The 27,865-nt window shown below is 41.9% G+C and overlaps 2 protein-coding genes across 11 annotated transcripts in view; one reads left to right on the top strand and one right to left on the bottom strand.

The window, feature by feature from the left end:
* LOC143769817 (uncharacterized) overlaps window positions 1-27,865 on the top strand; it is a 205,216-nt gene that overhangs the window by 105,528 nt on the left and 71,823 nt on the right. For 4 of the 9 annotated variants that reach the window (XM_077258733.1, XM_077258734.1, XM_077258740.1 and 1 more), the window contains one exon: window positions 6,365-6,457. In XM_077258733.1, the coding sequence (XP_077114848.1) occupies window positions 6,365-6,457 (93 nt within the window). Of the gene's footprint in view, window positions 1-6,364; window positions 6,458-20,053; window positions 20,355-22,367; window positions 22,458-22,656; window positions 22,736-24,384; window positions 24,593-27,865 lie in introns of those variants that run through there. The other 5 variants (XM_077258732.1, XM_077258735.1, XM_077258736.1 and 2 more) reach the window with 5 other exon arrangements.
* LOC143769819 (uncharacterized) lies at window positions 17,575-26,227 on the bottom strand. 2 transcript variants are annotated; one of them, XM_077258743.1, is made up of 6 exons: window positions 25,800-26,227; window positions 20,348-20,477; window positions 20,129-20,200; window positions 19,503-19,574; window positions 19,303-19,396; window positions 17,575-17,999 (listed from the first exon to the last, which is right to left on the bottom strand). In XM_077258743.1, the coding sequence occupies exons 1-6, from the start codon at window positions 25,897-25,899 to the stop codon at window positions 17,949-17,951; spliced, it is 519 nt and encodes a 172-aa protein (XP_077114858.1). In that variant the 5' UTR covers window positions 25,900-26,227; the 3' UTR covers window positions 17,575-17,948. The 2 variants fall into 2 exon arrangements, with proteins under 2 accessions (XP_077114858.1, XP_077114857.1); XM_077258742.1 differs by lacking the exon at window positions 17,575-17,999 and having other exon boundaries at window positions 18,765-19,396.

Raw genomic sequence — 27,865 nt, forward strand, 5'->3', positions numbered from 1 at the left:
TGGGAGAACATATAGCTGGAGCCAGGAATGAGACACTAGGGGGCCAGGATGGGGTATATTCTTACTGCAGTGATGTATTTTATTTTTGAGGATACTGTTTTCAATGGGTGGGGTCCTGTAACTGTGCAGGGCAGCAATAGGTCACCTTTTTTTTTCGTCTGATGTAGTGTAGAAGCTGGGAAAAATTAAGTAATGTGCTCTGCAAGCGCTTCTCTAGACAACTGTGTTATTTAGTGCAGAGTCTAGTCTTTTGTACAGAGCTCCTGTGTGTAATGTCTCTGGTTATTCCTGTATTATCTGTACACTATACACCATATACATAACTTTTGTGTATAATGTTACTGGTGATTACTGTATTACCTATACACTATATACAGAGCTCCTGTGTGTAATGTTACTGCTGATCCTGATCCCTGTATTAACTGTAAACTATATGCAACATACAGAGCTTTTGTGTATAATATTTCTGCTGATCCCTGTATTACCTGAACAGTATACACTATATATAGAGCTCCTGTGTATAAAGGCACTGGTGATCACTGTATTACCTTTACACTGGCACTGTACAGTATACTATGTACAGAGCTCCTATGTATAATGTCACTTGTTGTAATATTAGTATTGTGTTTTTTATTAATGATCAGTGTTGGACATGAGATCCGCTTCTTTATTATATATTGACTCCTTTCATTCATATAATTAATGCAGATACTACTATATATACAGATCAAGCGTCATAGTATATAACGTACACAAGATCAAAGGGTGCAACACACTCTATACCTTCCTGGCTGATAATGTGCAAATGTCACTATTCATCTCCCACCTATTAATATCTATTGAACAACCTCAAAATAAATCATAGGATTTGCCTGTCACTTTTGACAGATGTGGCAGTATTGAGAGTCAGAAAGAATCTAATTACCGTATGTTTCGGACTATAAGACTCATTTTTTTTCTCCAAAAATGTGGAGGAAAATGGGGGTGCATCTTATAGTCCGGATGTACCGACTCTGGTTGTGGTGGGGAGGTGGGGGAGCGGCAGTGGCGGAGCAACGGGACAAAGGAGGCAGGAGATGGCGGCTGCGGCTAAACAGAAATGAATATTCACTGAATTCTATGCCCATGGGCGTGGAGGGCAATGCATATTTATTTCTCTTTAGTAGCATCCTGGTATGCATGGCCCTATCCTTATCTTGGTATGATTTTCCCCCTTCCCTATCCTGGCATGCATGGCCCTATCAGAAAAACATTAAAAAAGACATTACACTTACCTTCCTCCGCTGCCTTGCAGCGTCTTGTTTCAGGGCCAGCAGCTGCCGTAATACTATCTGGTTTGCATGCCTGGACTTTGTGCTTTGAGGGCAGTGAGTAATCATTGCTACTTAGTAGGGCACACAGTGTCAGCTGCAGGCTTCCTGCAGCTGCCGGGCGGTCATGTGTGCCCACTACTTAAGCGAAATTAAATGAATATTCACTGCGCTCCACTCCCATGGACGTGGAATGCTGTGAATATTCATTCCCTTTAGTAGCAGGGACACATGAATTCCGGCTGCTGCAGGAAGCCGGCGGCTGACACTGTGCTCGCTACTAAAGAGTGAGCAATGAATTCTCACTGCCCTTTAGGCACATAGTCCCGGCGTACAGAGCAGTGAGTATTATGGCAGCTGTCCTTCAGCTTGTAATCAGTGCATGACATTCCTGCCATTCGCTGCTTACAAATATAAAGCAACTGCTGGCATCGGAACAAGACGCTGCGAGGGAGCGCAGTAAAGTTATTGTAATGGTTTGTTTAAATATTTTCCTGATGGGGCCCTGCATACCAGGATGAGGATGTGGGCCAATCATACCAGGATAAGGATTGGGCCATTCATACCAGGATAGGGATGAGGGGGACCATTCTTAGCAGGATAGGGATGAGTGGGACAAGTATACCAGGATGGGGATGAATAGGCCATGCATACCAGGATAGGGATAAGGGGGCCATGCACACCAGGATAGGGATGAGGGAGCCATGCATACCAGGATAGGGATGAGGAGGCCATGCATGAGAGGATAAGGATAAGGCGGCCCATGCACACCAGGATGGGGATGAGGAGACCATGCATGCCAGGATAGGGATGAGGGGATGTGCACACCAGGATGGGGATAAGAGGGGCCATGCATTTTTTCTAATTTTCTCCTCTGAAACCTAGGTGCGTCTTATGGTCCGGTGCGTCTTATAATCTGAAAAATACGGTACTCTGTGCTATGTTTAAGAAGTCTGTGATAGTAACCAGCTTAATTATTTCCTATAATTGGACAATTATGCTATGAAAAAGGTTACGGATGCAGTGTTGGGGTGGCCCAGACAAACGCCTACTTATGAAGCTCATGCAATGTGTCATGGGAAGATGGAGTAATGTAAAGCATTTTCCACTAAACAGTACCATTATGAATTCTCAATCTAATGCAAATTTTTTTTTTTAGTTGCATATTAATTTGTGCTCACGAACGAAACCCCGTATCACTAATCCATCTACTGTGTGCCCCCATAACTGGGATGTATAATTACGGTAGTTTACATCATTGGGGTTCTTTGGTTGAAGCAAGTTGTCACTGATCCATGGGCTCCACAGGATAAGTGATCGCTTAGGTCCGACCATTAGAAATTACACCGATCGGAAGATTGAGGAGGTTTTTATCGTTGATGGGACACTCAACCCCATTTTAAAATGGAGCGGCAGGTGGGATATCTGACTGCAGCTACATTCATCCTCTTTGGGGCTTCCAGAAAAAAACAAGTGCAGCCACTGAGGGAATGAATGGATCAGTGGTCAAGTCAGACATGCCACTCCAGTTTAATAGGGATAAAAAGTTCTACATTTTTCTGAATGAGTTCAAGTAGTCAGACTTCCACCAATCAATACATTACCACTTACTCTGTGGATAGGTGATTACTTTTTTCACAGGAAAACCCCTGTAAGTGCATCTCTGCCACTGTGTTTCAAGTATTTCATCTCTAATGGAAATAAAGAATCTTCTCCTTACTAATATCAGAGAGAACAAATGACCGCAATACACAGCACAATCCCCTATACCAAGACAATTACTACCACATATAAGGAAGAAATACCACCATACCATGACCAGACCACATAGTGACCGAATAATACTACATACAAGAGACAAATACTGCCACACCATGACCAGATATACCACCACATAGTGACCGAATAATATGACATATTACCAGCATACAGGGACCAAATAATACCACATACAAGGAGAAATACTGCCACACCGTGACAGACTACAAATTACCACCATATAGTGACTGAAAGCTACAATACTGATCATGAATACAAACCACGATACTAACAACACTGTTATTACAACCAGTAACATTATACACAGTACCTCTGTATATCGTGTCAGTGTACAGGTAATGCAGTGATCACCAGTGACATTATACACAAGAGCTCTGTATATAGTGTCAGTGTACAGGTGTTATGATCCTAGTGGCTGAGGATCGCAAAACGGACTAGCTAAGTTAATGAATATAAACACGAGCTCTAGGGAGGTGGTAACTGGACTGACCGCAAACCTGATCCTAACCAAACACACTAAAGGTAGCCGGTGAACGTGCCTAAAATCCTGGACGTCTCGACGCAGCCTGAGAAACTATCTACTCCTAGAGGGAAAGTAAGACCTCGCTTGCCTCAGAGAAATCACCCCAAAGATATAGGAAGCCCCCAACAAATAATAACGGTGAGGTAAGGGGAAAATACAAACGTAGAAATGAAAACAGATTCAGCAAATGAGGCCCACTAATACTAGGTAGCAGAAGACAGATAGGGAACTGTGCGGTCAGTAAAAAACCCTATGCAAAATATCCACGCTGAGAACCCCCACACCAACTAACGGTGTGAGGGGAGAAACTCAGCCCCCTAGAGCTACCAGCAAGCAAGGAAATCACATATTAGCAAGATGGACAAGAAACAAAAATAAACCAAGACACATATGAACACTGATGATCAAAAAATGACCAAAGAAAAACTTAGCTTCTCTTGAAGAGACTGATAACGAAGGCATGCAGGAGAGCTCCAAAATAGCACTGAAGACATTGACAGCAGGCAACAACTGATAGTCCAGGTGAGCTAAATAGGAAACAGCTAACAGATAACGAGACAGCTGATCCAGCCTCAGACCTGCAGAATGACACAAAGAGCCACCAGAGGGAGCCCAAAGACAGCACTCACACAGTACCACTTGTGACCACAAGAGGGAGCCCAAAAACAGAGTTCACAACATACAGGTAATACAGGTATTCCCAGTGACATTATACATAGGACGTCGGTATGTATTGTCAGTGTACAGGTAATACAGTGATCACCTAGGCTGTGACATTATACTCAGGAGCTCTGTATATAGTGTCAGTGTACAGATAATACAGTTATCACCAGTGACATTATACACAGGAGCTCTGTATATAGTGTCAGTGTACAGATAATACAGTTATCACCAGTGACATTATACACAGGAGCTCTGTACATAGTGTATAGTGTGCGTGTACATGTAGTACACTGACTCACCAGTGATGTCTGTAGTTGAAGTCCTTCATCTTCGCTTTTCTTCTTCAACCAGCACAGACCGCCATCACTTCTTCCATCCAGGACTCGTCTCTGCAAAAAATAACAGTCATCAATAGCTGATCGCTTCCAGAGCACTTTCCCCACTTTTTCCCTGACTTCTACACTACGTCAGATGAAGAAAAAAAGAGACGTAGTTCCCCACTGCAAAGTAAAAGGACCTGCCTTTTGTTCCCTGGAAAACCATTTCCTAAAAAGTAAATTATATTACAGTAGTAATAATATCCCTAATTGGATCCTAATGAAATTATGTCCCGCACTTGTCATCATAAAGTAATATAGCATGTACCTCATTCTGGTCTTCAAATAGTAATTAAGTCCCTCATTCTGGTCCCCTTTATTTAATATTCTCACCCAGCCTGGCCCCCTTTATTTTAAAATTTGCCCAAGCCTGGCCCCCTTTATTTTATAATATGCACCAACCTGGCCCCCTAAGTCCCTTGTCCAGCCTGACCCCCAGATATCCATCCTGGCCCCCAGCTGTACATGCTGACCCTCATATGTCCCTTGTCCTGTCCCCCATATATCCTTTTTTGGTCCCTTGTTCTGGCTCCCTCATATATCCATCCTGCCCCCCCATATATATGCTTCCTGGTCTTTTGTCCTGCCCCTACCCCATAAGCACGGTGGCTCAATGGATAGCACTGCAGCTCCAAGCGCTGGGGTCCTGGGTTCAAATCCCACCAAGGACAACATCTGCAAGGAGTTTGTATGCTCTCCCCGTGTTTGTGTGGGTTTTCTCTGGGTACTCTGGTTTTCTCCCACATTCCAAAGACATGCTGATAGGGAATATAGATTGTGATCCCCATCGGGGAGAGCGATGATAATGTGTGCAAACTGTAAAGCGCTGCGGAATATGTTAGCGCTATATAAAAATAAAGATAATTAAATCCATTCTGGCCCCCTCATATATATCCATCCAGGGCCCCCCATATATATCCATCTTGGCTCTCCATATATATCCATCCTGGCCCCCCATATATCCATTTTGGCCCACAATATATATGCATCCTGGTGCTTTGTCCTGCTCTTTCCCCATAAATCCATTCTGGCCCACCATATATATGCATCCTGGACCCCCATATATCCATCTCTGCACCCCATATATCCATCCTGGTCTCTTGTTCTGCCACCCCCATATATCCATCCTGGACCCCCATATGTATCCATCCTGTCCCCTATAAATCCATTCTGGCCCCTTGTCCGACACCCCCCCATATATCCATCCTGGCACCCGTGTGTATCCATCCTGGACCACCATGGGTATATCCAACCTGGCCCCTTGTCCTGGCTTCATGCACACACAGAGAGAGGATATAAAAAAAGGATTCCTCTTACCTGCCTGTGCTCCCGGCGGCGTCCTCTTCCTCTGCATGTCCAGCGTGCTCATGGTAAAACGGCCGCCGACATAGCAGAGGCTGGCGGTGAATGTGTGCGCTCGGCGCTGACACTGACGTCATACGCCGGTGACGACGGGCGTACTCTTTTCAGTATTGATCAGGATTCTGATGTGGATTTTCAAAGTAAGTACATCAGCCTTATCAGGGCTAAGATTAAATAATGTGTTCAGTTTATATTGCAAAATCTGGTGACAGATCTGTTTACTGTTTTCTGCTGACCATCTGATCACATGCAAGTTCTTCCAATATATCTGACTCTGTACATGAATGGTAAAAAAATATTTACTATTCCCAGACGGATAGCACCTAAAAATCTGACGATTTTCTTTTTAGTCCCATAGATTCCTACACAAGGACAGCCATAACCTGGAAGCCATCAGGTTGTCGGGGATTTGTTACTTGTGCAGAGAAGGAAATATTTATGAGGTAAGAGAAGAAACTAGTCAGTGGTCAGTGCTGAGACTGGCCGGCTGTACAGTGGCTGCTCGTTTATTTAAATTCTACTTTAATTTTTTTCCTGGAGTCATTTTTAAGAGCCACAATAAAACTAAAACACCTATTTTTGTGTCAATTGTATTTAATGTACCGTATATACTTGAGTATAAGCCAAGATTTTCAGCCCATTTTTTTAGGCTGAAAGTGCCCCTCTCGGCTTATTCTCGAGTCATTGTCCCCGGGGGTCGGCGGGGGAGGGGGAGTGTCAGCTGTCACATCATACTCACCCTCCCGGTGCGGTCTCTCTGCAAGTTCTTGCTTCTCAGATTGCCTCCGGTGCCAGCAGCTCTTCCTGTGTTCAGCTGTCACGTGGTATCGCTCATTAAAGTAATGAATATGGACGCGACTCGACTCCCATAGGCATGGCGCGCATATTCATTACTTTAATGAGCTGTACCATGTGACCGCTGAACACAGGTACAAGCTGCCGGCGTATCCTGGAGACCATCTGAGAAGCAGGGACTTGCAGGGAGACCATGCCAGGAAGGGGTGAGTATGACGGGGGAGGGTGAGCCATGCGATATTCACCTGTCCCCGTTCCACCGCCGTGCTGTGTCTTCCGGGTCCTCTGGCTGTGACGTTCAGGTCAGAGAGTGCGATGACGTGGTTAGTGCGCGCCCTCTGCCTGAACAGTCACTGCAGAGACTCGGAAGACACAGCGCGTGGCAGTGGAACGAGGACAGGTGAATATTTCAAGTGCTGGGGGCCTGAGCCAGCGGCAACTCCAGCACCTGGCCCCCATGGCGCGCCGGTGTCCCCGCCTGCTCAGGCACTCGGCACCCAGCGATGAGAGGTATGTCTTTTTTTAATTTTTTTTTTTTTAATCGCAGCCGCAACATATGGGGCATATTATGCTATGGAGCATCTTATGGGGACCATCAACCTTTATGGAGCAGCATGTGGGACATATTATGCTATGGAGCATCTTATGGGGACCATCAACCTTTATGGAGCAGCATGTGGGGCATATTATGCTATGGGACCATCAACCTTTATGGAGCAGCATATGGGGCATATTATGCTTTGCAGCATCTTATAGGGCCATCAACCTTTATGGAGTATTATAAGGGGCATATTATTCTATGGAACATCTTATGGGGCCCATCATGAACTGTATGGAGCATTATATGGGGCTCCTGATTCAATATGGATATTCAAAAACATTTAACCTACTGATATGTCAATCAATTTTTCTTTTATTTTTGAAATTTACCAGTAGCTGCTGCATTTCCCACCCTAGGCTTATACTCGAGTCAATAAGTTTTCCCAGTTTTTTGTGACAAAATGATGGATCTTGGCTTATACTCTTGTCGGCTTATAATCGAGTATATACGGTATTTTTTTCTCTTTTATTTTCTATATTGCCATGTTTAAAAATAAGGAAAAAAAAAATCTTGCAATTTTCACGTTGGTCTCTAAACCTAAAACCAGACTCATCCTTCCTGTTCTGTAACACTTCACAATAGCCTCATTATCATCACAGACAGGATTATAATGACAAATAGCACGCAACAGCTCACCTCCTCCCCCTCCCTTCACAGTGACCTTTGCCTTGGTCAGAGCATGCTTAGAATGCTATCCTATACAGGTCAACAGGGTCAGTCAATCTATTGTTGTCTGTGTGGCTGCGGAAAAGAAAGGAAGTATAAGTCTAATATTAGGCCTCGTGGCCCTGGTGAAAACAACACAATTTACTTTTTATTTTTCCAATATAGATATAATTTGAAAAATGTTTTTTTTTTAAAGTACATTTAAAATTAAAGCCTGATTTAATCAAAGTTGAGCTTCAAACTATTTATGTTCTGGGCTGTCGGGGGTTAGGGTCACAGTTTATTCACAGCCCAGGGTCCGTCCGTGGTCCTCAGCTGTTGGTTCTGCTCTGTATATTTTTTTTCTGCCGTTTTCACACTGACTCCCTCTTACCCATCTGTAATATCTCAATACCCCCTGTTACTCCACATCACCCCATGTTACCCTGTTATTTCCTACCAAACCCATGTCGCTTCTGGTTATCTTCTATGACCCTATCTGTTATGATCCGGTGACTTTGGAGCCGCATGAACTTTCTCTGGAGTAGGTGGAAACTGTACTGACCGCAAAACCTGAACTAACACTGCAACTAGAAGTAGCCGTGGGGTGTGCCTAACAAACCCTAGACACCTCGACACAGCCGGAGGACTAAATACCCCTATAGATGGAAATAGGAATACTACCTTGCCTCAGAGCAGAACCCCAAAGGGTAGGCAGCCCCCCACGAATATTGACTGTGAGTAGGAGAGGAAAGACACACGCAGGCAGAAAACAGGATTCAGCAAAAGAGGCCACTCTAGCTAAATAGGGAAAGATAGGACAGAATACTAAGCGGTCAGTATTCAACCCTTCCAAAAATATCCACAGCAGATAATACAAAAAGTTCCACAATCTAACTAAAGACATGGAATGTATATCTGCCACTCCAGAGAATCCAACAAGACTGAGAAAATCAGAGAATAAACACACACCGGCGCTCCCAGGGGAATAAAGCAGAAGGCTGCAGGTACCTAGACAGTAACTGTGCTAATTCTGTCGAATAATAAAGGAAAATACTAAATAAACAAAGGCACCGCGCCAACTAAATAAATAATGCGTAAATGTACACAGTGAGCATCTACCTGAACACAACGTGACGCACAATGAAAATATAAAAGGTAACAATAGCAGAGTGGATGCCTGTTATTTCCAAAGCTACCACATAGAGTACATGGCTTGCTATTAGAAGAGAAAACACACTTACTGGCTAATGATGTAGCTGTTTGTGAAGGTGGGAGCACGTTTTCAGGAGAGCTGCAGTAGTAGGAACAGGATCACCAGCGGCCACAAAAGTGAAAGTAAAAATCCAGTATCCAGATTTGCGATGCCCAGGACAGAGTGGATGCCTGTTATTTCCAAAGCTACCACATAAAGTGCATGGCTTGCTATTAGAAGAGAAAACACACTTACTGGCTAATGATGTAGCTGTTTGTGAAGGTGAGAGCACGTTTTCAGGAGGGCTGCAGTAGTAGGAACAGGATCGCCAGCGGCCACAAAAGTGAAAGTAAAAATCCAATATCCAGATTTGCGATGCCCAGGACAGTGACGTGGGGCGGCACAAACACCCAAAAGTAAAGGGAGCGTCCTCCCTGGTGAGTATGTGCCTGCCGCACACGTCAGGAACACCGCTTGCCGGCACACATGGACCAGGAGAAGCTGGTGCACAGAGCGGTGAAAAAGGGGCGTGGTAAAGGTGACGTCACCAAAACAACAAAAAAAAAAAAAAAAAAAAACAGAGGACGAATGCCGCACAGGACCACACTTGCCTACGCGTTTCGAAGGTCTACGGACCTTCTTCGTCAGGGCTGAAGATACTGGCGGTCTCTAAGTCCTTTTAAAGCGCCATACACCCCCATAATGCACCAGCCCCTGGGACACTGCAAACCTATTGGGCCACTAACAGCGTGAAGAGAGGAAATAAATTTAGCTATACATAATACAAACCGGAAATTATCCGGAGTAGAATAACCTATATTAAATATATATAAAAAACACCTTTTATTATCTATGAAAAAATATATATAAAAACACCATATATAAATACATATAAACAACACCATATAAATGCGCATTAAAATATGCCGCTATAAATTATAGCAGGCATATGAATATTTAAAAGGTCTAAAAGAACTACAAGAAAAAAAGGGGGGTAAGGGAGGGGAAGGAAAAAACAAGAGAAAAATCATACCAAACCATGAGGAATTAGCTAAAAGCGTATAGCTCAATTTCACAGTTCAGGCCTTTAGGAGCTAAACTGTCTAGCGTAAAGATCCACTTGGATTCAGTGCGTGACATGGACTTAATATAATCACCTCCCCTCCAATTCTTGTGTACCCTCTGAATGCCACAAAAACTTAACCCTTTACTTGACCTCCCATGATGCTCCATGAAATGTCTAGACAGGGGGTGGCCTACAAAGCCTTTCTCTATATTTTTAAAATGTTCCTTAAGCCGGTCCATAAGCCTACGTTTGGTCCGGCCTATATAAATTTTGTCGCATGGACATTTGATCAAATAAATAACCCCCATAGACCAGCAGGATATGCTGTCTTTGATAAAAAATTCCCGAGAGCCGTCTGAATTAAAAAATTTAAATTGTCTATCCTTTTTAAAATTTGTGCGTACACAACAAGAACAGGTGCCACAGGGAGTAAAACCTGGATTAATTTGGTGAACTTTCTTAATGGGACCCCTCCTGGTAGTTGGAGCTATGATGTTCCCAATGGTCTGCGTCTTCCTAAAAATAAACCTTGGGTTATGGGGTAATAGGCCGCCTATCACCTTATCCAATTGGAGGGTTGCCCAATGCTTACGTATTATTTTAGTAAACAGTTTATGCCCCTGATGATACCGCGTGATAATGGGCAGGCGGTGGATCTGGTCTGCAATACCCTCTCCAATAGATGAATTCCTGGTGGTTTTATGTATGAAAGTATCTCTCGAGGTTTCGTGGACCGCCTTATTGGCCGCCATAATAAGATCTAAAGGGTAACCTTTTTCCAGGAATTTTCCCGTCAGGTGCTCAGCCTCGATTTCATAGTCCCGAATTTTAGTACAATTCCTTCTTAATCGAGTAAATTGACTTTTAGGGATGTTAGTCAACCAGACGGGGAGGTGGCAACTGCTTATATCAATAAAACCATTAGAATCCACCGTCTTGCGGTGACATTTGGTCAATACCTTATCTTCCTCAATAAAAATATTCAGGTCCAGAAAATTGACTGCTGTTTTACTGGTAGATGCTGTAAATTCCAGCCCAAAGTCATTACAATTAAGGCTGGCAATGAATACATCCAACTCATCTTGGGGGCCATTCCAAATAAACAATACGTCATCTATAAACCGTTTCCACATGACCAACCCAATGTTGCGGCTGTTGGTAAGTTTAATCTGTAGCTCCTCCCATCTGGCTACATAGAGGTTCGCATAGCTGGGAGCGAAGCGGGTACCCATGGCTGTTCCCCATGTTTGAAGATAGAACTGGCCATCATAGATAAAATAATTATGCTCCAAGATGAAGAGAATACTCTCAATAATAAATTTAATCTGTATATCTCTATAAATGTTTAATTTATCCAAAAAATATTCCGCAGCTTCGCATCCTTTAGAGTGATTTATCACTGTATAAAGGGATTTAATATCAAGTGTCCCAAGGATAAAACCACTCTCCCAGCGTACCTCTTCAAGTAGTTGTAACACATGACTCGTGTCTTTAAGATAGGCCGGAACAATGGACATGCACTTCTGGAGATGTGTGTCAATGTAACGTGACAAATTTGAAGTTAGACAGTTTACGCCTGAGATGATAGGTCTACCTGGCGGGTGCGCGCTGTCCTTGTGAACCTTAGGGAGGTAATAAAATACTGCAATGCTTGGAGTTTTATTAAGGACAAACTGAAATTCTTTTTTATTTAGAATCCCTAAGGATTTACCACGTGTTGCGAGAACACCAAGATTCTTAACAAAGCGTGCAGTAGGGTCACTAGTGAGTCTCTTATAAGTGACAGCATCAGATAAGATGCGAATTGATTCCTCCTCATAGGAAGTCTTGTTAAGAACCACAATACCTCCCCCCTTATCTGCAGGCCGTACAATAATATCATTGTTATCTTGAAGGTCAAGAAGTGCTTTCCTCTCAGAATAGGTAAGGTTTTGGGGGATATATTTAGCCTTATTGGTTTTTATTTTTCGAATATCCTGAGTTACTGCCGACTCGAATGCGTGAAAAGCATTAGAGTATTCATGTATGGGGTGGAAGGTAGAAGGATTAGATAACGACGTCTGTATATATTCAGAAGCATTGATAATGGTAGACGGCTGAGGGCCTTTTTTTAGAAAAAATTTTTTAATAGCCAAGTTCCGTAAAAACTGCTTGAGGCTAACATATAAATCAAAAGGTTTCACTGCCATGGTAGGAGCAAACTTGAGGCCTTTCTGGAGAAGAGAAATTTCACTTTCCGAAAATGTATAAGAACTCAAGTTGAATATTCTTTGGGTAGAGGGGGGTTTTGTCACTTTCTTTTTGGAGAGTTTCCCCCCCCTCTTACCTCTTTTAGTTTTGGAAGTTTTACCCGGAAAAAATCCCGATTAATAGTTGATTGTAACTTAGGTCCTTTCCCTCTATTTGATAAGAGGCTGGGAATTCTCTTGGGGTTATTACCCCTATAGTTAATATTCCCAGTGTTCGTAGTAACTGGCCCAGTCCGCTTGGGAGGTTTCTGTATTTTTTGAATTTTTTGAGAGATGGAAGAACTCAACAAGCCCCCATTTCTATTAGGCCATTTCCTATTGGTGCCATCATGATAAGTGGTGGTATCAACTCGACTAGGTCCAGGTAAATCATCCCTTCCAGAGGTATTGCTGTTGTCCTCCTCTATGGGTAGTTGCGCAAATCTATTATTAGTAAGAACCGGAGATTCATATGTCTCTGATGCTTGTCCTGACTGATTTTGAAAACTTTGGTTCAGTGACAGATTAACTAATTCCATATTATCAATATCCAAACTACCGGAGGGATAACTAGGTAGTTGGTTCCTATTAGTAATAGAAACCGGGGTATATTGAGTAGAATTAGTATTGGTATATGTGGAGAAATTTAATGATTGATCTGGTGTATTTTGAACTGGAGTTGCGCTATACTCATCTAGGATTACAAGATCCGTAGAAATTAGATCTAAACTAGCAGGCAGTGAATGAGTTTCAGTACAAGGGATGGTATGATTAAGGTTTATATTAGGTACCTTATCCCTATGAAACTTCTTAATTTTCTTAGCTATAATTTCTTTTTCCTTTTCCTTAAGTCTGGCAGATATACTGTCAGTAAGCATCTGAAAGTCAGCCATATTTTCGTAATCGCTGAGTTGTTCGAACAGCATAGTGATTTGATGGTTAGTATGCTTCAATTTTGCCCTACGCTTATCTATGATAAATTGGAGAGTCTTCCTGGAAAAGTTATTAAACATAACATCCCAGTCTTGCTGGACCTGAGAGTCCCCAAAGTCACCTGCTAGGGTTTTATAAATAACAAGTCCCTTTGGTACAATATTGGCCTGTGCATATTTTTCTAGTGAGGCCACTTCCCACACATCTCTTATCTCTGTGATTAGGGATTTCTCCAGTGTTCTAAGCAAGTGCCTAGCTTGCTCGTCCACAGGAGGAGAGGGAATATTAAAGGCAAGTTTTTCAGTAATGAGAGTAAGGCGATGATCCCTATCAAGTCTAAGTGCCCTAATGGCCATTGGGGCTGCCCAGGTGTGAATGCACAGTAAAAGGTATAAAGGAACCAGAGAATAAACACACACCGGCGCTCCCAGGGGAATAAAGCAGAAGGCTGCAGGTACCTAGACAGTAACTGTGCTAATTCTGTCGAATAATAAAGGAAAATACTAAATAAACAAAGGCACCGCGCCAACTAAATAAATAATGCGTAAATGTACACAGTGAGCATCTACCTGAACACAACGTGACGCACAATGAAAATATAAAAGGTAACAATAGCAGAGTGGATGCCTGTTATTTCCAAAGCTACCACATAGAGTACATGGCTTGCTATTAGAAGAGAAAACACACTTACTGGCTAATGATGTAGCTGTTTGTGAAGGTGGGAGCACGTTTTCAGGAGAGCTGCAGTAGTAGGAACAGGATCACCAGCGGCCACAAAAGTGAAAGTAAAAATCCAGTATCCAGATTTGCGATGCCCAGGACAGAGTGGATGCCTGTTATTTCCAAAGCTACCACATAAAGTGCATGGCTTGCTATTAGAAGAGAAAACACACTTACTGGCTAATGATGTAGCTGTTTGTGAAGGTGAGAGCACGTTTTCAGGAGGGCTGCAGTAGTAGGAACAGGATCGCCAGCGGCCACAAAAGTGAAAGTAAAAATCCAATATCCAGATTTGCGATGCCCAGGACAGTGACGTGGGGCGGCACAAACACCCAAAAGTAAAGGGAGCGTCCTCCCTGGTGAGTATGTGCCTGCCGCACACGTCAGGAACACCGCTTGCCGGCACACATGGACCAGGAGAAGCTGGTGCACAGAGCGGTGAAAAAGGGGCGTGGTAAAGGTGACGTCACCAAAACAAAAAAAAAAAAAAACAGAGGACGAATGCCGCACAGGACCACACTTGCCTACGCGTTTCGAAGGTCTACGGACCTTCTTCGTCAGGGCTGAAGATACTGGCGGTCTCTAAGTCCTTTTAAAGCGCCATACACCCCCATAATGCACCAGCCCCTGGGACACCTTCACAAACAGCTACATCATTAGCCAGTAAGTGTGTTTTCTCTTCTAATAGCAAGCCATGCACTTTATGTGGTAGCTTTGGAAATAACAGGCATCCACTCTGTCCTGGGCATCGCAAATCTGGATACTGGATTTTTACTTTCACTTTTGTGGCCGCTGGTGATCCTGTTCCTACTACTGCAGCTCTCCTGAAAACGTGCTCCCACCTTCACAAACAGCTACATCATTAGCCAGTAAGTGTGTTTTCTCTTCTAATAGCAAGCCATGTACTCTATGTGGTAGCTTTGGAAATAACAGGCATCCACTCTGCTATTGTTACCTTTTATATTTTCATTGTGCGTCACGTTGTGTTCAGGTAGATGCTCACTGTGTACATTTACGCATTATTTATTTAGTTGGCGCGGTGCCTTTGTTTATTTAAGACTGAGAAAATACTGACACAATCTAAGCTGGACAAAAAACAATGAATAGCACAGAATTATTAAGCACACAGCATGTGTGCCACAGAAACAAAACCAGACACTTATCTTTGCTGATTTGGCAGAAGGCAGAAGGAACCAAATCAGGACCAAAACCTCCCAACAACCATGGACAACTGGCAAGGACTAATGAATCCTGCACGCCTAAATACCCCAGTCAGAACTGCAATCAGCAGATACACCTGACCAGGACTGCAACCCAGGGACAACTGCATTACCACCTACAACCACCAGAGGGAGCCCAAAAGCAGAATTCACAACACCTATCTTACCCTCTGATATCTTTTTCTCTTTGACTCTGGCAGGAGCAGAGAGCAAGAACTTTGGGAATGTTGTGTTGAGAGCAACTCACAGGGAAGCATCAATAGAGATTAGCATCAGTAGGGATCGACAGGATTATTCATTAATAATGTGAGGGAGGGCCAGGGCCGTAGTCGTGGCTGAGACTAATGGCTCTTGCGCACCCTGGTCTCCCATCACGTACAAACAAATGTCCTTTAAGCAATGTACTTGCCTCCCTGCCCTCTGCTCCTTCAGCATCTCCTCTGCATTGTTGGAGGCCTTCTCCATACGTTTGCGCATAAACAGAGACATAGTCCAGTCGTAATTTAAAACGTATAACTTTCTTCTCTTAGCAGCACATCCTTATTAGATACAACATCAGCATAGGGTTCCAAAGAGTCCCCATTCTCCACTTTCCCTGCACCTCTTCCTACTGCCTTCAGTACGTGCCCGGGTCGTACCGCCTCTTGCGGTAACACAGCGTCCTCCCTGTTCAGACTCCCTGCAATTCCCTTTTCCGTTTCACCCTGGATCTGAGGGCATCTGCCAATGCTGTAAGCTGCAACATTTTTAGAGCCACCTGTGTCCCCGTACTGTTGTGACCTCCACTGTAGCCTCCACTCCACCACTGCTGTCACACGGCTGCTAAGGCTGTATTTCTGGTCCGCTGGGCCCTGGACGGCTGGGTTCCTAGCTTTGAATGTTAAGTAGCTACTGGGTAGCTCAGGCTCTAAAACTCACCCGAGCTGTCCAGGCTCTCTAGCCCCTCTCCTCTTATCCAGGAAACTCTTCCTGTCTTATCCCAGCTAACTCATCCTATGTTTAACTATTTATTATACTAAAGTGTCATGTATCCAGCTAGTGGCTTAACTAAGGTACTAGACTGTCCCTAGACAACTATGGAAAAGACTATACACAGTAATATAAAGCATTCACATAGCAGACTGAAATCACATTTACATAGTGCGGTCATACTCCACTACATCAAGAACTGGGACGAACTTAAAGGGTAGCTGCCTGTACCAGTCCTTAGGGCCCCTTACAATATGACTGGTGAGGAATACCCCTCTGTTACCACTGTATGGGGACGCACTGCACAAAGCAGGTGAAGGATCAACATCTCTTACCACAGTGAATGTTTGGAGAGGAATAAAGAACACAATCCACAACCAGCACTTTGGTATAAAAATATATATTTATTATTTACAATATTTACACTATATACAAAATATTAAAATATATATATTATTTACAGTATTTACAAAATTTACACTATGTACAAAATATACAAAATATATATCTCTTATTTACAGTATTTACAGTATATATAATATTTACAATATTTACACTATGCACAAAATATAAAAATATATATCTTATTTACAGTATTTACACTATGTACAAAATATAAATCTTATTTACACTATTTACACTATATACAAAATAGGCACTGGCACGGGCTGGTGGTATTTAGGTGTACATGGAGCTGGCAGGTTTAACTTTGTCATAGACGGAGATGGCAGGCGGAAATTGGCATTGGCTGGGGGTGGCTAAGCTTAGATTGCACTGGCAGAAGATTGTACTGGAAAGTTGATATTCATTGTTCATGGTATTGGCATGTGAAAGTAAGCCATAGATAGTATTGGCTGGAGGAAATTGGACATAGATGTTATTGGCTGGTGGAAATGAGCCGTACATTTTGCTGGCAGGTGTATAAACATACAGATTTCTCATTTAGATTATCTAAAAATATAAATATATTTAAAAAATCTAAAAATATATGTAACTATATAAATAAATATATAATAATATAATAATAATAATAATATAATAATAAATAATATAATCACGTTCCTCCATCATGTTCTCATACACTTTATGCAGTTAATAGCCTCTGTGTCTGTACTGTTACATACTTAGGCAGTTAACTGGTTCATGCAGCTTTACATGAACACCCGAGCCTTACACTATGGCTGGTCCAAATAACTAAAGCAATTGTTACCATCCACCTCTTGTGTCTCCCCTTTTCCTCATAGATTGTAAGCTTGCGAGCAGCAGGGCCCTCATTCCTCCTGGTATCTGTTTTGAACTGTGATTTCTGTTATGCTGTAATGTCTGTTGTCTGTATAAGTCCCCTCTATAAGTTGTAAAGCGCTGCGGAATATGTTGGCGCTATATAAATAAAATTATTATTATTATTATTATTAAATAAATTCTGAAACATTAACTAAATCTATAAATAACAATAAATATAGAAAAATTAATAACTAGCCCTATAAATATTATAAATAATAGAATTATCCTAATTATAGTGGTGGCTGCCACTTGCTGTTGGCATTTAGTGGCAGCTTTTCTCATTTAGTTGGAGATACTGATGGCAGAGGATCATTGCTGGTGGTCACCACCTAGAACAAGAAGACATTAAAAGAAATACAATTTAGTGAAATCTTAATTTGTTGGAGACATATAATCATGGTTCTTTGTACCATTCCTGACCGCTGTGAAGTGTCGGCCTTTGTTACTATATCACCAAAAAAAAACAGGAAAAGACCGACCAAAACAGTTCACAGAAATAAGTATTAAATAACAAAATGTATTCATAAATAAGTCAGGTAAATCATAACAGAAAAAGGACAATGCAAATAAAAGTTGACCATAGATAAGGGGCACTCAATGCAGGAATATTAACTTATCAATACTTTTATGATATATTCAAGAAAAATATTATAACAATAAATACTAACAGTGAATACCTCCATATGATTGAAAACATTATAATAGTGATGTAAAATAGTTACAGGTAATATGAAATCATTACAAATGTAATCACAATGTGAAAATGAGGCAGAAGAAGGCAGTGTGCCAAAACACGCGTTGGGGAGGGCGCCATCCAGGAAACTGAGACGCACTATTTTTGTAAGTATTTTCCCACTGGGATTTCATTTTTATATTTTTATTTCACTGCATTCTATTTCTCTCGGTTTTCTCAATCTATGAGTACCCACACTGACAACTTGTGGTGTCTTCAGCACTAGCACTTTATGTACAGATTTTTTTTACTCATTTTCACATTGTGTTTACGTTTGTGATGGTTTCATATTACCTGTAATTATTTTACATCACTATTATGTTTTCAATCATGTGGAGGTATTCACTGTTAGTATTTTTTGTTATAATAATTTTCTTGAATATATCCTACACTTATTGATTTGTTAATATTCCTGGATTGAGTGCCCCTTATCTATGGTCATCTTTTATTTGCATTGTCCTTTTCTGTTATGACTTACCTGACTTATTTATGAATACATTTTGTTATTTAATACTTATTACTGTTTTTTGGTGGTTTTTGCTTTTTCCCCACTGTCCATCATTTTATATTTAGTCCTTCTTACTCGGTTGGCAGATTTAAGTAATTATTTATTTAGAGCAGCATTGTGAAAATTACTTTTAACTATACGTGTTCTGCTACTAAGTATTTATCCTTTGTTTGGCTTTATAATTTGTTACAATTTGTAGCATGTCATTATCTTCTGTGTTTCCCAATCACTTTGTCTTCTATAAAAGACCCATTCTGTTGATGTTGATATTCATACTGTGAATATTTCTATGCGACTACTCCCCCAATTATCAGTCTAAAAGCGCTGGTATAGAGGGGTCCTCCTCTCCCTTCCCCCACACAGGAATGAAGGTATCGGTGCTCTGTGTTACCTCATCACTGTTCTTTTTTGCTCTTTTATTGGGTGGAGGCTTGCTGGTCTTATTGGCTCTTTTTCTTGAGGTCTTTACTTTTGGAATTTCGACCCTGAAAAAGGAATAAAAGATCCTGACGTTCTACATGTGTAACGGACAAGAAATGAGATCCTGAGATGAGGTTATAGTGTGAGGCTGGCGCCATCACTGTAACTCACTGCTCGGTTGCTCTGCGTTCCTCCCAATTCTTTGATAGACTCGTAAGTTCGACCGCGGCATCAATCTCTTCTCTGTTTAGGTTAGACAATGAATACATTCGGGTTAGGCGTGCATTCAGCTCAAGTGTATCAATCGCATTCAGTTATGGGTCTGACGGCAGCAAAAGGGCATGGCCTTATCTTTTAAGAAATGCTTACATCAAAAGTTTTTATCCTCTATCCTAAATTTTTAGGGGATTTTTATGATTGTCTCTAATACTATCAGAGTTACATGATGGTCTTAAGTATTATAATAGGTCTTTGTAAATAGATGTCTCCTGATGATTCGCCTGCCAGTAGGATGGTGAAACGCGTAGACACTAGAGACCTTTTAGGGGAGTGGTTGCCCTGACTTACACAACACATGAGGCCTAAGAGACGTTGCCGTATCAGTCATCTCTTGAGTGACATATTGTGGAATCAGGACTTGTAGTTTACTGCTCTAATTGTAGTTATTTATTGGGGCTGTTTAATATTTGGTGATTATACGTTACGTTTTCTCCCTTTCTCAGTGAGTCTGTGTAACGGACAAGAAGTTAAGATGAAGTTATAGAGTGAGGCCGGTGCCATCACGGAGTGTAACTCACTGGCTGGGTTTTCTCTTCTCCTCAGCTTCTCTCGACATCTCCACAAGAGCGAGCGATGCCTCAATCTCATCTCTAGTTAGAGTAGACAATGAATGCATTAAGAACCGTGAGATTTTGCACTTAAGATGTAAAGAGACAAGTATACCCCTGATACGTGGACATCAAAGTAACTGACCCCTCTGACACATCAGGTACAGTTCTATACAAATGGTGACTTACGTTGTGTATAGCCTGCAGTCTATGTCAGTATCGGGATCTCCGATCTCAGGGAGTACGGCGGCCTGTTCCAAGAAGTATTTTAGTGTTCTTGTCTTTCTTGGATATGTTGTTTCAAGACGACGAACAGCTACTATTGAAGAAAATGGAAAATATAAGGAGAATTATCTGCTTATTAAACGGCAGCAGACGATTTGGGGTTTACATTTTATCTTGGACTTTCTTCCAAAATGTTTTCTCCCCTTATGAATAATTTCTATCAGTTTTACCTACTTAATGACCACCAATAAGTCTTTTTACTGAGCTGAGATATAAGAGAATAGCATCCTCCGACAGGTGACAATCCAGCAGCTGTCGGCTGTACACTATCGCTGACAACTTGCTGCATCAGCCTCGGTCTGTGTTGGCACAGACCATTGCCGTTTAACCGCTTAGATGCTGCTGTCAGTAGTAGCTACAGCATCTAGATGGTTAACAGAGTGTGGGGTCTTCTCCTTTAACCCCATCGGCATTCTGAAATTATGATTGTGTTGTCCTGATGGTTGCCATTTCAATGCAAAGCCAAATAAAGGCCTTAGAGTCTGCCACATACAGTGATTTGTTCAGTACTTAACAACATTTAGGCGATAAAAATACATTTTTTCATTCATGTCATGCCAATTTAATCCCTACAAAGCACCTGAAGGGTTAATAAATTACATGACAGCAATTTGGAATGTATTGAGGGGTGCTCTTTTTGGTAGAGAGAACGAAAAGCTAGCACTCGACTGTTTGTAGAGTTTGATGGTGCAAGTGAACGGAGCCAATGGTCCCATAAATACTTGAAATGAAACGAAATCACTGCACTCATCCAGTTCAAAAGGGAAAAATGAATAAAATGAACAAAATGAAAAAAAGGGAAAACAAAGAAAAAGATGAAAAAAAAGAAAAAACAATTTGAAAAAAGTGAACAAAGTTGAGAAAATGTTTTTTCATTTTTTCATCTTTTTCTTTGTTTTCTCTTTTTTTTCATTTTGTTCATTTTATTCATTTTTCCCTTGTTTTCATTTTTTCCCTTGTTTTCATTTTTTTTATTTTATTCATTTTATTAATTTTTTTTTATTTCATTCTAGTTATTTTGTATATTCAACTCAAGCTCTTATCTGTGAATAATCATTTTGGTTTGGACTCCTACTTTTTGTTTATTCGTCCCGTGTTACCTATATTATTTTCTATCTGCCATATTATTACTTAGTACTATACTGTAGAGATAGTGTGCTTCACATCCTACTATGCAGACACTGCCAGGATAACAGCAGCAACCACCGTTGCCCCTACTACAGATTGCGCATGCGCCGCACTCGGTCGTACCGCACAAGTGCTAGGGGGTCACACTACCACCACTGATCATGGCGCATGCGCCATGTGGATAGGGTGAACGTCATCCTTCCTTACAGACGCCACCATAGGACAAATGCTGCCATACTAAGAGCAGCAATCACCGCGGTCCCCTCCATGCGCTGCGCATGCGCCGGAATCGGCCCTACCGCACAGGCGCCAGCAATCTCTATGGGAACAATCACGGCTGTATTCAGCGCAGGCGCCGGCGTCTTCCACCACGTCCAGTCACGTTACCGGCCTAAGCATTTATACAGCGGCGCTGCCCGGTAATGGCACTGCCGCCCTCATTGCCAGGACACGTACTGTGTTGGCACCTCCCACTTTGCCACCAACGCTGGTGTCCAGGACTAGGATCGCGGTCCCTACTGCGCTGCCAGTGGATGAGAGACAACCGATATATGACAGATAAGTCCTACGTAACTCACATGTAGATATTTTAAGTGACATGTTATACCTATTCACAGACTTAAGCAGCTATATTCGCCCTGTGCAAGTGTGTACACACACCGCGGTTACTTCGATTTACTCCAGTCCCTGCTGGCTAAACGCTACAAGGGCAAGTACGGTATAGCCTTTTGTTGTATGTGAACTCTGGTACTATAAAAACCCAGTAGAAATATCTATGAATTTGTTTGTGTTGCAGCTAACCCTCTTTGTGGTAGATGGTACATGTACTTATACACCATCCCGGATAATCTTTGTTTGGAGCACAGGCCTTATATTCCTATATGGGGTAAATACCTATTTTTATATTTCTAACCCCTTTACGCAACCGAGTACTTAACTCCGACAGATTTTGACAAGTCTGTTTACAAAATTGCACTTGAGGTGAGGAGGTTACCCGGAGCCTAGGGAGATATACATACACACACACTTATATAGTGGTATATGCATCCGGCCGTTTCTCATTATCTCCCATCACCTCTAAACAGGTTAGCACTTGGCTGTCTTCACATTTGATTACCTTTGAACGACATTACGTCCATTGATAGAAACGAACCGTCACAAAGGGTATGTGCATCTGTTTTACTGTCCGTACCATACGATTGATAGTCTCGCTTAAAGTTGATCTAACCCTTGTTACACCAGTCTCTGTTGAATGCCCTTTGCAACCTAGGTCGCAGGAGTAATATACCGTATATACTCGAGTATAAGCCGACCCGAGTATAAGCCGACCCCCCTAATTTTGCCACAAAAAACTGGGAAAACTTATTGACTCGAGTATAAGCCTAGGGTGGAAAATGCAGCAGGTACCGGTGAATTTCAAAATTAAAAATAGATGCTCCATACCGTTCATTATGGCCCCATAGATGCTCCACATAAAGCTGTGCCATATATAATGCTGTGCACCGTTCATTATGGAGCCATAGATGCTCCACATAAAGCTGTGCCATATATACAATGCTCTGCACCGTTGCCCCATAGATAGCTGTGCCATATATATAATGCTCTGCACCGTTGCCCCATAGCTGTGCCATATATATAATGCTCTGCACCGTTGCCCCATAGCTATGCCATATAGTGCTCTGCACCGTTGCCCCATAGCTGTGCCATATAGTGCTCTGCACCGTTGCCCCATAGCCGTGCCATATAGTGCTCTGCACCGTTGCCCCATAGCTGTGCCATATAGTGCTCTGCACCATGGCCCCATAGCTGTGCCATATAGTGCTCTGCACCGTTGCCCCATAGCTGTGCCATATAGTGCTCTGCACCGTTGCCCCATAGATAGCTGTGCCATATAGTGCTCTGCACCGTTGCCCCATAGCTGTGCCATATAATGCTCTGCACCGTTGCCCCATAGCTGTGCCATATAGTGCTCTGCACCGTTCATTATTGCCCCATAGCTGTGCCATATGGTGCTCTGCACCGTTGCCCCATAGATGCTCCACATAAAGCTGTGCCATTGCTGCTGCTGCAATAAAAAAAAAAAACACACATACTCACCTCTCTTGCTTGCAGCTCCTCAGCGTCCCGTCCCGGCGTCTCTCCGCACTGACTGATCAGGCAGAGGGCAGCGCGCACACTATATGCGTCATCGCGCCCTCTGACCTGCACAGTCAGTGCGGAGAGACGCCGGGAAGATGGCGCGACGCCCGGCGTTTGGAACGAGGACAGGTGAATATGTCATACTTACCTGCTCCCGGCGTCCCGCTCCTTCCCCCGGACAGCTGGTCTTCGGTGCTGCAGCCTCTTCCTCTGTCAGCGGTCACCGGCACCGTCATTAGAGAAATGAATATGCGGCTCCGCCCCTATGGGAGGTGGAGCAGCCTATTCATTTCTCTAATGAGCGGTCCCACGTGACCGCTGAACAGGGGAAGAGCTGCGGCTCCCGGAGACCGTGGGACGGGCAGGGGGAGTGACAGGAACGCCGGAACTAGGTGAGTATATGACAGTCCTCACCCGACGACCCCACCACCGATCATGACTCGAGTATAAGCCGAGAGGGGCACTTTCAGCCCAAAAATTTGGGCTGAAAATCTCGGCTTATACTCAAGTATATACGGTAGTTTCTATCTATTCTCTTGTTATCCATGGATCTCTGACATGTTTTCTATGATTGTATATAGAACTCTTTCCTGTAATTGTATATTTTGTATATAGTATTGTAGCACTGTACATAACCATGTGTTGATACATTGTATTTTTTCTATTTGTTACAGCATTTTATTGTGATCAAGGCCACTGAGTGGCCGAAACGTTAAAAATTGCCTTATCACCTGTCGTTTCGTCTTCATCACCGTATCTCAAATAAAATGTTCACCTCAGCAAAACTTTTTTTAACTGGATGAGTGCAGTGATTTCGTTTCATTTCAAACTTTTTAAAATGGTGTCACTTTTTTGAGTTTTCCAATATATACATGACCCCAAAACTGAATAGGTCCTTAAAAAAATAAAATTTTGTAAATTTCCTTGAAAAAATAAAAAATGACTGCTACATTTTTAAAAATCCTAAAATGCTAACAAAATAAAGAAACGTTTCACAAATGATGGTGATTTAAGGCAGACATGAGGGAAATGTTATTTATTAATGTTTTTGTGTGGTGTGACAATCTGTCACGAAAAAAACAGAAACTTGTTCCACAGTTATAACCACATAAAGTGACACAGGTCAGATTTAAATAATTTTGCCTGGTCACTAAAGGGTTACTACGAATATTGGTGATAATAAATATTAGCAAAACATCTGTTAATCCAGCACTTGTCAGGCTGGTCTTATACCACATTAAAGGGAATGTGGCGCTCAATTCATTCTGCCCAAACCACGTGCTGCAGGAATCAGAGCCTGGTTACATGATATCAGCCAGGTATGTTTTCCCCTAAAAATACTCAGGTGTTTCAGAGATGACAGAGTTTATAGAACAGTCTGTCGACCTTCCACCGTCTGGGGACCATCCCGGCTTCTCTCTACCTCCCTCCAGGTCATTGACAGATCGCTGCCTATGTTCACACTTGAGAGACCTGTCAAGCAACTAGAGTGGTGCCGGGAAAAGCCGCCAGAGCATTTCAGGAAAAACCTACCTGGCTGCAGTCGTGCTGCCGAGCTCTGATTCATGCTGTCCATAGTTCAGGAAATATTTATATAATGATGGGATCCCTTTAAAGGAATTTTATTGTACAACTATTTTATGTCTTCTTTGGAGACAGAAATAGCTGAATAGAAAAGATAATATAATAATTATCAAAGAAGGTATCACTATATGGTGACCTGATCCCGGTTTGTGTGGCTGCTGCAGATCCACGGGATCCACCAGAAAAATATACAAAAATAGAAAGTTTATGGTCTATATCCGTGTTGCCGGCTGATGAAGAAACGATTAGTGTCAAAAGATAATGTAAAATAATGTTTTTATTGTTTTTCTACGCATTTTGTAGTGTAACCCACTTCTTCAGGAACCCAAAACCATCAGTTAATTTTTGTTTCCTGTAGAAGAAGTGGGTTACACTTTGAAACGTGTAGAAAAATATTAAAAACATTATTTTACATTATTTCTGGCACTTAATGTTTCTTCATCAGCTGGCAGCACAGATATAGACCACGAACTTTCCATTTTTTATGCCTTCATTTTACACTTACGTGGTTTTTCCTTTTCCCAGAAAAAGTTGAGCATGCCATCAGCTACAAATTCCTTGTATTTGGCCCCTTTGTTTGCTCTGGTAGACCTTCTTTCAGTCATTATTGCGAATAACAATCTCGATTTTGGTTCTCAGTTCACAGAAAGTGACTATGAAATGTTGCGTTTTCACTGCGTCAGTAAAACTGTTACTGGCGGAATGTCCGGTTGCCATAGAGATAGAATGTTCGGATTGTGACATCATGCGGCAGTTTGTGATGCCATCGCTCACTGGTCAGAACTACTTACTGCAGGGGCGTATTTACCTCTTATTTAAAGTGCACCTGTCTTCTAAATACTGTTTTTATATGCAATCACATTTACTAATGATATATTGTGTCATGTGAAGATTTTATTGACTTTCACATGCTTCTTCATCAAAATAATACATCATTAATAAGATACTAACCTCCCCTAAAATATAAAATATGGTATCTTCCACTATATACTGGCAGCTGATTGGCTGGCCATTTGACTGTCATCGAAACATGTAGTGCAATTATTTAAAGTCCTCCCATGGAGTAACCTCCACCCCATAGACTCATCATAGAGAGAGACTTTTATTCTAATTTACCTTATTAAACATTTCTTTAAAAATGTGAAACGTAACACGAATAAAAAGGGGTTTGAGAGGCCCATGTTATAGTCTGATGCAAATGTATCACCATAAGCTGTGCCGCAAAACAACCTGATCTGATAAAGTATCAGAAAGTGTACCTTGGTATTTTTACATAGGACTGCAGAATTATATTAAAGGGTTACTCCCATCTCCAAGATTCAATTCATTTGCCAGATCCAGAATTTGTCACTGTAGATATTATCATTATTATGTATGTTACTTATGGAAATATTAATATCCTTATGTCATAATATCACACAATGTGTTCTCTCCATTGCGCTGTATACCATTACTACGATGCTCTTTTGCACCATCTTGTGGCCTTTTTTGAGGATTACGCTCCCAATATGCACGTTGATGATTATGCTAGGCTACTTTTGCAGTTCTGCTCAGTAGCACACAAGCTCATCTGGTGCCTGGCCAGCACCCCCTTTCCTATATTCTTTCTGCCCTTTGGCCTTGCCACCTAGTTTGTAACATGGCTCCCTTTCTCATCATTGTTTTCAATTGTTTTGACCTCCATGATACCGATACAGTTGAAAGTATGATGCCTCATAGCAGCCGCGTGGTCTGCCACTAATCGTGGTACGCGGTATGCCACTGACTTGGTCTAATACTGAGTTATTGGAGGCTTCCTTTTTGACAAAGACCACTATGGCTCAATTCATCATTTGCGATTTATTGAAGTCACTTTCCTTTTTTAGTCTTGTAGCATTTGCTTATGGTTTTTTGCACCAAATTCTTCACAATGGCTCACGTGTTCAATTAATTTTGGGCAATCACAAAAATGCATTTTATTGTTTTTTTTTTTAATTGTGTTTTCACCTTTTTAGAACCAAAAACTCTCAAATCTTTTAATAAATCACAGAAATGCGCCACATTGAAAATTCCTCCAGAAATCTTAGGGACTGGACTGAGATGTGTCAAAGAATGTGATATTTGGTAAAAGTCGCAATTCATGAATCGAAAACATCTGGATAAGCAAAATTGTCAAGAAAAATAAAAAAAAAAAACTTGAAAAAGAAAGACAACTAAAAAAGTGGCACAAAGCATATAGCAAATAAGGCGCAAATACTAAAGCTATTGAAAAGGAGCAAATTACTGCAGAAAAACGGAGAAGCAGTAATTATAAATAGGACATATGCGATTTCTGCCAAAGATGAGCACAAGTGGGTAGCTTATTGGAAAAGGGCAACTATAGGCAGGGGCGTAACTACAATACGTGCAGGGGCTGCAACCGCACCTGAGCTCTGGAGCCTAAAGGGCCCAAAAAGTCTAAGTCCATGTTCAGCGAATGTTCTTATTTAGTGAGAAAGCAAGGCGGCAGGGAAGCTCTTATAGGAAACCTGTGTGGTTGAAGAACACTAGTAACCTGCAGACTAACCATCTACCTGCAGGTTAACAGGTTAT

The sequence above is a fragment of the Ranitomeya variabilis genome, chromosome 4 (assembly GCF_051348905.1).
Source record: "Ranitomeya variabilis isolate aRanVar5 chromosome 4, aRanVar5.hap1, whole genome shotgun sequence".
Classification (NCBI taxonomy): domain Eukaryota; kingdom Metazoa; phylum Chordata; class Amphibia; order Anura; family Dendrobatidae; genus Ranitomeya; species Ranitomeya variabilis.

What these genes read in the sequence shown, in the direction of transcription:
- LOC143769819 (XM_077258742.1), bottom strand. Translation starts at nt 25,899, where the DNA reads ATGACTGAAAGAAGGTCTACCAGAGCAAACAAAGGGGCCAAATACAAG. An exon ending in GAGAAGAGAAAACCCAGCCA is followed by an intron (nt 19,575 to 20,128) that starts GTGAGTTACACT and finishes TAACCTAAACAG; the next exon opens with AGAAGAGATTGATGCCGCGG. An exon ending in GAACGCAGAGCAACCGAGCA is followed by an intron (nt 19,397 to 19,502) that starts GTGAGTTACAGT and finishes TTCCTTTTTCAG; the next exon opens with GGTCGAAATTCCAAAAGTAA.